Source organism: Camelus dromedarius, chromosome 13 (assembly GCF_036321535.1).
Source record: "Camelus dromedarius isolate mCamDro1 chromosome 13, mCamDro1.pat, whole genome shotgun sequence".
Lineage (NCBI taxonomy): Eukaryota > Metazoa > Chordata > Mammalia > Artiodactyla > Camelidae > Camelus > Camelus dromedarius.
Genome location: NC_087448.1, coordinates 29,575,112 through 29,585,393, shown reverse-complemented (window position 1 = coordinate 29,585,393; position 10,282 = coordinate 29,575,112). Strand labels below are relative to the sequence as shown.

The following is a 10,282-nucleotide window of genomic DNA, read 5'->3' as shown; positions in this document are numbered from 1 at the left end:
GGAATTGGCTATAACTTTGTCACTATACCCAGGTTCCAGATTTAGTTTCTGGCAACAGATCACTGATTTTACTATATTATTTCAAACTTTAGTTACTGAAGCTTGAGTGGAATGATAATGCTAGGATTTTCTAAAACCATTGATTTTTCTTCTTTTAATTAAAATATTGTCAATTATAATGTGTCAATTTCTGGTGTGCAGCATAATGTCCCAGTCATGCATATACATACACATATTTGTTTTCATAATATTTTTCTTTAAAGGTTATTACAAGATATTAAATATGGTTCCTGTGCTATACATAAGAAATTTGTTTTTATCTATTTTTATGTATATTAGTTAATATTTTCAAATCTCAAACTTCCAAATTTATCCTTCCCCACCACCTCCCCCCAGTAACTGTGAGATTGTGTGAGATTGTTTACTATGTCTCTGAGTCTGTTTCTGTAAAACCGCTGATTTTTGATGGAGCCTCTATGGACAAGGAAGTATAGTAAACAAAGTGATGTTATAAAATGCAACATTCTGCTCATAGTAGTATCTGGATAACAGTCGTACGCTATTACTTCATCCTGTTTTCTACTCACATGTTGTTCCTGATGAATTATTTTTAAAGTATGACTAAATTATTCATGACACAGAATCACCATTATTTACCCAATTGAGGTTTACCACTAACATTCCAATATGGATTTTCCTTTTGACTAGGGGACTTCAATAAAGCTTCTAAGAATAGAAATATATGCCTAGAATTAAGTAATTCATGTGGGGCACACCATAATGGTGGGGGAGCTGTACAAAGTGATTAAACCTTTAAATCTTAAGGGAATCTTTAATAACAGTAAATTGGATAAAACATTATTTATCATAGTTACATATACAGTTAAATTTTATGTACACCTCTCAGCTAGAATATCTCAAAACATTCAAGCAGATTAAGCTGCCAGACCATAACAAATTTCTCCCACAAGTTATCTGCCTCATGTATTTCATTTAAATAAAAATTAGGTAATACTAGACAACAATAAAAGTACAAAAGCATAAAATTGTACATCATGTAAATTTTATTCTCAAAGAATCTGAAGAATAAATTCCATACCAGAAACCTCTCAGTAATTTTAATCTCTCCTTACTTTTCTTACACTTTCTCTGCATCCCTTCTTTCTGTCGATGAAGGATATCTTCTATTGTCCGTACTCTGATGCCTTATCCAGTGTCAATTTAAATGACTCGAGTGATGACTTCAAGTACAGTACAATCCTTCCTTTGGGAAGCTACTCCCCTGACTAATACTAAGTGGTTTACTATCGGTATGTTAATTAACTGCTTCACTCAGCATGGGCTATTTATATACAATGTGCCCTTCATCCATGAATTGACATATGAGAAACAGTTCATGATGAAATTTGGGAATTTTTTGACATACTAGGTTTTGGTGCCTACATTAAAATGTATGCTTTTCTTTTCTAGCTATGTTTCTTTTAGCACTGAAAGTTGACCACAACTTTTACTATTTTGATGTACAGTTTATCAAGTCAAAATGAGGAAAAGAAAAAAAAAAACCTTCTCTCTAAATATACGTTTTAACAAGGAGGCCCAGGTTTCTCCTTGGAAGGCTAGCTACACCAATGAAGAGCAACATTGTCATTGATTTTTTTATTTTTAAGAGTTGGAAAAGAGAGTAATCATCACGGAAGCCAGAGAAGGCACAAAAAATTTGGGCAGAAATTATAAAAAGTTTGTTCTTAAAAGTGATTGTTGGAGCAGTGTGAAGAAGAGGCGAGAGCGACCCCTGGACCGACCAAAGCCCGCGCGCCACTGCGTCCCCGCGCCCAGTGTCTACGTCCCACCGCCGTCGCCACCATGCCCGAGAGAAAGGCTGAAGGGGATGCTAAAGGAGATAAAGCCAAGGTGAAGGATGAACCACAGAGAAGATCGGCAAGGTTATCTGCTAAACCTGCTCCTCCAAAGCCAGAGCCCAAGCCTAAAAAGGCCCCTGCAAAAAAGGGAGAGAAGGTACCCAAAGGGAAAAAGGGGAAAGCTGATGCTGACAAGGATGGGACTAATCCTGCAGGAAATGGAGATGCCAAAACAGACCAGGCACAGAAAGCTGAAGGTGCTGGAGATGCCAAGTGAAGTATGTGCATTTTTGATAACTGTGTACTTCTGGTGACTGTACAGTTTGAAATACTATTTTTTATCAAGTTTTATAAAAATGCAGAATTTTGTTCTACTTTTTTTTTAAGCTATGTTGTTAGCACACAGAACACTTCATTGTTGTTTTTTGGAGAAGGGCACTTGTCGCTAATAGAATGTCTCCAAAGCTGGATTGATTGCTGGGGGAAAAACACCTCTCCTGTCTAGTTTTGAGAGACTTCCTCTTGGTTCCCAGGAAGGAGGGATTCCTTGATGTTGACACACATTAGCTATCTTGGCACACACGCCTTATGGTGTGGAAAAACTAAAATTAGTTTTTATGTCCTCTTCTCCCACTCCTTCAGCATAGACTTGACTCCCTTAAACCCAGAGACCTGTTGGGACTGGATCCCAAAAATTGGTTACCAGTAATGTCGGGCAATCTGGACTTACGGTGTCACCATTGAGATGGCATCCCTCAAAAGAGCAGCAGTTCCTTTTTTAGATTGTGGATCTTCAGACTGATAATTCTGCCATTTTCATTTCATTTCCTGAAAGTCAGGGTCGGCTTGTGAAAAGTCGTTAAACAACATGCTAAATGTGAAATGTCAACCCGCACTCTAAACTTTCCCTGTTCAGAGCATCACATGAAGACTTCATTGGGTTTTATAGTGGCTTTCTGATTTTGGTAGTCCATTGAAAAAGGGAGTTTGAAAGTTGTTGTATACTGTTAATGATTGTCTGCCCATGTCCTGCCTGAAATACCATGATTGTTTGTGAAAAATATCTTTAATAAAGCTGGATACAGTTTCAAAAAAAAGTGATTGTTTCCTCTGCCTAAGCATATCAATAGGTAGATCCTAAGACCTACATTCACTTCAAAAACCAGCAGAAAAGAGGAAAGAGGTTTAATATTGAAAGCTGATAATGATTTTGATCAATAACCTCAACACGTCCTCAGACCTTCAATCATTCAAGTCAATTCTTCCAATAGTTTCCCCACAAATCACAGGCCTTGCTTATTCTACTTTAGAAACAAGCTTTCTTTTTTTGTTAATTGACGTACAGTCAGTTACAATGTGTCAATTTCTCATGTACAGCACAATGTCCCAGTCATGCATATACATACATATATTTGTTTTCATACTCTTTTTCATTGAGGGTTATTACAAGATATTGAATATAGTTCCCTGTGCTATACAGAAGAAATTTGTTTTTTAATCTATTTTTACATATAGTGGCTAACATTTGCAAATCTGAAACTCCAGAATTATCCCTTTCCAGCCTCTCTCCCCCAGTAACCATAAGATTGTTTACTATGTCTGGAGTCTGTTTCTGTTTTGTAGATGAGTTCATTAGTGTCCTCTCTTTTCCTTTTTTTTTAGGTTCCATATATGAGTGATATCATATGGTATTTTTCTTTCTCTTTCTGGCTTAGAATGACGATCTCTAGGTCCATCCATGTTGCTGCGCTATTTTATTCTTTTTTATGGCTGAGTAATATTCTATTGTATTCTTTTAGGCTTTCTCTTAGAAAGTCTTAACTAGAAATCAATTCCAAATCTTGGTGAGCCCTGCTGTGACAATGAATGCAGAACTACCCAGACAGCCTCAATATTTTTTGTTTACAAATATGAAACTGAGCATATAACATGCATTTTCATAACTACTTTCTATTTAACTCTAAACATTAGATTTAATGATACAAGCCATTCTGATGCATTGTAATATGGCTTATTTTTAAAAAAGCGCTGAAGAGGGAGTTCATTGTCTTTAATAAAAATTACTGTAGAAAAAACCAACTAAGGTATTTTTCTAAAGGACCAAATTATTAAATCTCAATGTCATCTTAATTTCAAATTTTTGTTGCTACATATATGCCCTTAGATGCTTAAAATTGTGCAACCAGTCTCTGCACTAGACTAGAGAAGGCCATGCCACGTGATAAAAGTAGCGTCTGCTTAAACCAGGGGAAGGTGGGGAGGATTCTGGATCTGAGAAGAGAGACCAACCTGAACCCAAGCTCCTAAAGATGTGAGGAGATGGTCTGGCAGGCTCCACATTGGGTAGCAGGGGTCTCAGTCTGGACTGTGGAGAGAAGACTAACAATAAGAAGAAGAAGCCACTGAGGGACCACCTGCCCATTGGAGCTGAAAGCATGATGACTGTCTTTACATTTGCCTCAATAACTAACATCAGATTAAACCACTGAAGAACCCCTTTGACAACCAGCCTCACATCTCAGCTCCAACCACCTTAAATTCAACTTTGACTAAGATCAATTTAAGCAGCCTTTCTATATGAGGAAAGTAGCACCATACAAATGCAATTTCTGGAAGAAAGGTCAAGGATCTGTCAGTCCACTTCATTACAGACCCAGCCTGGGAAGGAAAATGGTGTGTTAGCAAATGAACTTACACATAATTACACTGGACACTTTTATGCCACCATCAGGCCTTTTGTAAGGCTTTATAAACTGATCTTAATTTTGTTATACTGACCCCTAAAGGCACTTCCTATTGTAAAATAGTCTATTAAGAAATGGTCTATATTTTGGAAAGCAATAATATTAAGTTCATTATGGCTTTTTGCAATCCAGGCACTAATTTAGTTTGTGTAATCCTCTTAAGATTTTAATGGGTAAAAGCTATTTTAAGATTTTTGCAGCGAACTGTGTAGGTATGCTTAGAAAGGTACTTCTCTTTCAGACCTTTTAAAATATATATGAGATATTTAGGTTAAATTGATTCATGTTAAAAATGTAGCACCTCCAGTCAGAAAGCCTTAATAAGACAGACTTCTGTATAAGGTAGTATTATTGCCCAATTTTGGTACCAAAATCTTAACTTTAAAAGCCAAGCATGGCCTATATGTTATAAGTACATAATAACATTATTATTGTCATTACTATTATTATGAAAGCAAGTTATTTTCATTGTGGAAAAATAAGTAAAAACAAATAAAACCAAAGAAAAAAGGTTAAAATCATTATCCTTATAATGGAGCAGGGCTTAATATTTGGGAGAGCCAGAGGGCTGTGGGAAACAGAGACTCACTCTTAAAGGGCACACAGAAACTCTCACATGTTCTGTGGCCCAGGATAGAAGCAGTAATTTGAAAAAAGCCTGGGTCTGATGCACCTGCTGCTCTTGGAGAGCCCCCTAGAGAGGCAGAAGGCAACTGGAGCTCACCCTGGGAACATAGGCACCCACTCAGCCATTTTTGGGAGCTTGGTTCTACCATGTGAACACTGGTGCTGGTGTGCACCATTTTAGAGTCCTCCCTCTAGTTGTAAAACTGTCACTGGTTGTAGATGACACGACACTATACACAGAAAATCCAAAAGATGCCACCAGAAAACTATTAGAGCTCATCACTGAATTTGGTAAAGTTGCAGTATACAAAAATTGTTGAATTTCTATTCATTAACAACAAACTATCAGAAAGAGAAACTAAGAGAAGTAACCCACTGACAATTGCATCAAAAAGAATAAAATACCTAGGAATAAATATAAGGAAGTAAAAGACCTGTATGCTGAAAACTATAAGAAAGTGTTGAAAGAAATTGAATGACACAAACAGATGGAAACTTATACTATGTTCACTGATTTGAAGAAGTAATAATATTAAAATCACCATACTACCAAAGTCAATCTACAGATTCAATACATTTTTCACAGAACTAGGATAAATAATTCTCAAATTTGTATGGAAACACAGAGACCTTGAATAGACAAAACAATCTTGAGAAAGAAGAATAAAACTGGAGATACCATGCTCCCTGATTTTAAACTATACTATAAAGCTATATCAAAACAGTATGGTACTGGCACAAAAATGCCACATGGATCATTAGAACAGAACAGAGAACCCAGGAATGAAACCACACTTATATGGGCAATTAATCTATGACAAAGAAGGCAAAAATATACAATGGGGAAAAGAGAGTAATGTTGGGAAAACTGGACAGCTATATGCAAAATAATCAAAGTGGACTAACCTCTTACACTATACACACATACAAATTCAAAATGGATTAAAGACTTAAATGTAAGACCTAAAACCACAAACCTTCCAGAAGAAAACAGGTAGTCCACTCTTTGACATCAGTTTTAGTAATATTTTTTGTATGTCTCTTCAGGCAAGGAAAAAAAAGCAAAAATTAAAAAATGGAATGACAAGCTAAAAAGCTTTTGCACAGAATAAAAAAAACTATCAAAAAATGAAAAGGCTATCTACTGAATAGAAGATATTTGCAAATAATATATTGGATAAGGGATTAGTATTTAAAATATAGAAATAACTTATACAACTGTGCATCAGAAAGAAAAACCTGATTATAAAATGGGCAAAGAATCTGAATAGAAAGTTTTCCTAAGATGACATACAGTTGGCCAACAGACTCATGAAACTATGCTCAACATCACTAACCGTCAGTGAAATGTAAATCAAAATGAGAAATCACCTCACACCTGTCACAATGGCTATTATCATAAAGACAACAAATAACAAGTGTTGGTGAGGATGTGGAGAAAAGGGAACCCTAGTGCACTGTTGGTGGTCATGTAATTTGGTGAGACAAGTGTGGAAAACAGTACAGAGATTCCTCAAAAAATTAAAAATAGAACTACCATATGATCCAGCAATTTCACTCCTGGATATTACTCAAAGAAAACAAAAAACACTAATTCAAAAAGATATATACACCACTATGTTTATTGCAGTATTATTTAGAGTAGCCATGATACGGAAGAAAGCAACATGTCCATCAATAGATGAATGGATGAAAAAGATGTGGTATGTATATACAATGGAATATTATTCAGCCATAAAAAGAATGACATATTGCCATTTGTTGTAAGCCAGATGGACCTAGAGGGTATTATAGTAAGTGAAATAAGTCAGAGAATGACAAATACTGTATGATTTCACTTACATGTGGAATCTAAAAAACAAAACAAATAAACAAACATAACAAAAGCAGTAGAAAAGTGGTGACAAAAATGATGTATAATTACTGTCTTTTTGCTAATTTGTTCTGATATTTACTTCCTACTATTCTATAACTATTAGATCAGAAAACAAAGCAAAAAAAAAATCTTTCAGATGATTGTCTCCAACTCAAAGTAACCTAAAATTGATATCCTTTAGATTTATCAATTCCTCAGCACTTATCATAGAATATATTATCCTAATTTGATAAATATGAATATCCAAATGCAGAATATTTTAATCTTCAAAAATAGAAGGCAGGAATCCTCACTAAAGAAAACCTTTGTATAAAGTGTGACTTTCTAGGGGGCCACACTGTTGATGTTGATGTACTGGGTCTTAAACCCAGCAAATATAGTCTGAATATTAAAAACTTTTTTCCACTAGTTTTTAGGACTGGAAATACTTCACTTTCCTGAAGCTGGTGTACCTGGGTTGTAAGCTGGGATCCCCTGTGATCAGTGAATGTTGGTCAAATCTTTCTGACCATGGCTAAGAGCATCTAATACAATAAACTTGCCCTGATTCCTCGTTTTCATTCCAGTGTTTTATTGGAGGGCTGACTATTATATATTGGTATGGAATGCAGGACCTTCTTATTCTAGTTTCATGTTCTATTACTTTGCCACTCAAAATTTATTCCCTAGTAATGTTACACTCACTGAAGCTCTCCACATGTAGTATGCCTCTGAGCTTTTCCCTCCTTGTTCCGCTCACTCTAACTCTTTCCTGCTGGGCAAGCATCTACAAATCATTCTTGGTTCAAATCACATGCCATTTTGTCCCCTGAACTCATGATTTAAGTTCAGTTCTCTGTGCCACGGTGGTAACCTCTGTTCATCTCTGTCACCTCTGTTAAAACTTACCTCCCACATTATGATTTCACTGTCTATCCCTACGTGTCTTTAGGGCACCCCAAGGGCTGGGACTATCTATCATTGTCTTTATGTCTTATAGTCTAGGGCTATGTTAAATTCTCAAATTCTCAATAAATGTTTGTTGGATTGAACTGAGTCTGGTTTTAAATTCTAGCTCTACTGGTAAAAGTGTAGGAATGACTATTCAACTATATATCATGCATCAAGTTATAAAGCCATCTCAAGTTTCTTCCTGCTCCTAGAGTCACACCTAGGTTACAGAGACCTACCTGAATCATACCTGAATTTTCCACATGCTCTCAGGCTTTGAAAAAATTGATTTATAATTTTCCTGTAGATAAAAAAAAAATCAGTAAGGAATGGGGGCAACCTAAATATTAAATTAAGTTCTGTACCTTTGGCATATATCAGATCTAGCTTACTCTCAATCTTGCCACTGTTCCACCAAAAATAATTTGGTATTGTGTATAATGGAGGTTATACTCTTTATTATAAATAACCCATATTATTCAAATACTACATAAAATGTGTGGCTTGATTATCATGAATACATAGAGTCTGAAAGTTTGAAGGAATGTTGAAGATAACTAAATCAACAAGATGTCTGGTTCTGAGATCAAATGTGTAATAATGAAGTGGCCATTTTGTGGATGTTGGATGTCTGGTGACAATTTTTTTCTGATCTTTATTGAATTCTTACTATGGTCAGACCCTGTTTTACATGCTTTATATGTATGAATTAATCTAATCTTCTAACAGTTCTATAAGGTGAACACTACTATTATCTACATTTTATAGAAGTGGAGCCCTAGAGAGATTAGGTAAACTCTCCAGGGACACAGAGCTAGTAAGTATTAAATCTATGATTCATATAAACCACCTGCCTCTAGGACCAGAAGTCCTAGTAACTAGTGATGGGTCTCCCCATAAATTTCATTAATACAATATACATCTTTCTGCAACTCTTGTGATAGGAACCCGTTAATTTAACATACATTTATTGCGTCTATCTATATACCTATACTAAGTTCTGGGACTCCAGCCTAAAATAGAATATAACTTTCCTCTCAGGGAATCTACAGTATGGTGAGGAAAAAGGGCAAGTAAATTAAAGCATGATATATGGAGCTCAATAAATGCTTGGTGAATGGAAAAGGAGATACGGAGCAAAGGAAGGCTAACTCAGGGAGGCTTGAGGTAGTGTTCATCAGGAAAGACTTCCTGGAGATTAGATGGATGAGCGTAATGAGGGCAGGTGTATTCCAGGAGGAGGTAATAGTAAGTGAGAAGGTGCAGAGATGTGAAACAACCTCACACACTCCAGGAAAAAGACACCAGGTGAGAAGGATGTAAAAACAAGAGGATAAGTGGTCTAAGATGAGGCTAGAAACAAGCCTGGGGCCTAAATGTGAAGGCCTTTGGCTGTTCAGCTGTGAACTGTGAACTACAGCATGACAGCCTGGAGAACCACTTAAGGTTTGACAGTCAGCCAGTGACATGATCAAATGACATTTCGTAAAGGTCACTCTGACAATAGTAAGGGAGTCAGATTAAAGGGTCCTGGACTGCATAGAAAAAGAAGTGACTGCCACAAAGTGAAAGAAAGGCAGGAGTGAGTGGGGAAAAGGAAAGGAGAGGACAAAGATGGGCTTGGAGGCATGAGTCAAGTCTACTCAATCAGACTCACTGAGCTTACATGCGTGTTCATAACACGGCATCCATGTCATGGTCTAATTTCCTTTCTCTGCATCTTTCTTCTGTCATGGTGCATAACAAGTGCTTGATAAAGGACTTTTGAATAAATGAAGGAATACCTTGTGATCGAGTAGATATGGGGAAAAGGAAGAAAGAAATGCAAAAAGACTCCCCATATTTCTGGCTGGGACAACGTAGTGCTGTACCCTGAGATGGGCAGCAAAGGAAGAGGAAGAGTTTCCCGTGGGAGGATGGAAAGTTGAGTTTAGGCACTGACATGAGTTCAGCTATGTGAGGATACTTACAAGGCGGTCAGATACAGAACACCACCGTGTTCTGATTCTGATACTTTGTGCCTGGAAATTGAGCATCGTCAGTGCATGTGTGGTAGCTGAATCTTTGAGTTTGGTTGAGGTCCTTTAGGGAGAGTATATAATATGTTAAATCTGGATGGAGGAACAAGAGTACAGGAAGATGATAGAAGAGAAAAAACAGGGAGAAAGGAGGGACTCTAAGAGAAGGACCATGGAAGCTCAGAGGGAAGAAACTTTCAAGAAGAAATAAATGTTCAGCCTAATATT

The 10,282-nt window shown here is 36.6% G+C and overlaps 1 protein-coding gene across 1 annotated transcript; it reads left to right on the top strand.

Annotated features, from left to right (window-relative positions):
• The first annotated feature begins 1,748 nt into the window (after positions 1–1,748).
• Positions 1,749–2,947, top strand: LOC105088006 (non-histone chromosomal protein HMG-17-like). The gene has a single exon (XM_064493096.1). It carries the CDS (start codon positions 1,864–1,866, stop codon positions 2,134–2,136), a length of 273 nt encoding a protein of 90 aa, XP_064349166.1. The 5' UTR covers positions 1,749–1,863; the 3' UTR covers positions 2,137–2,947.
• The last annotated feature ends 7,335 nt before the right edge of the window (positions 2,948–10,282 follow it).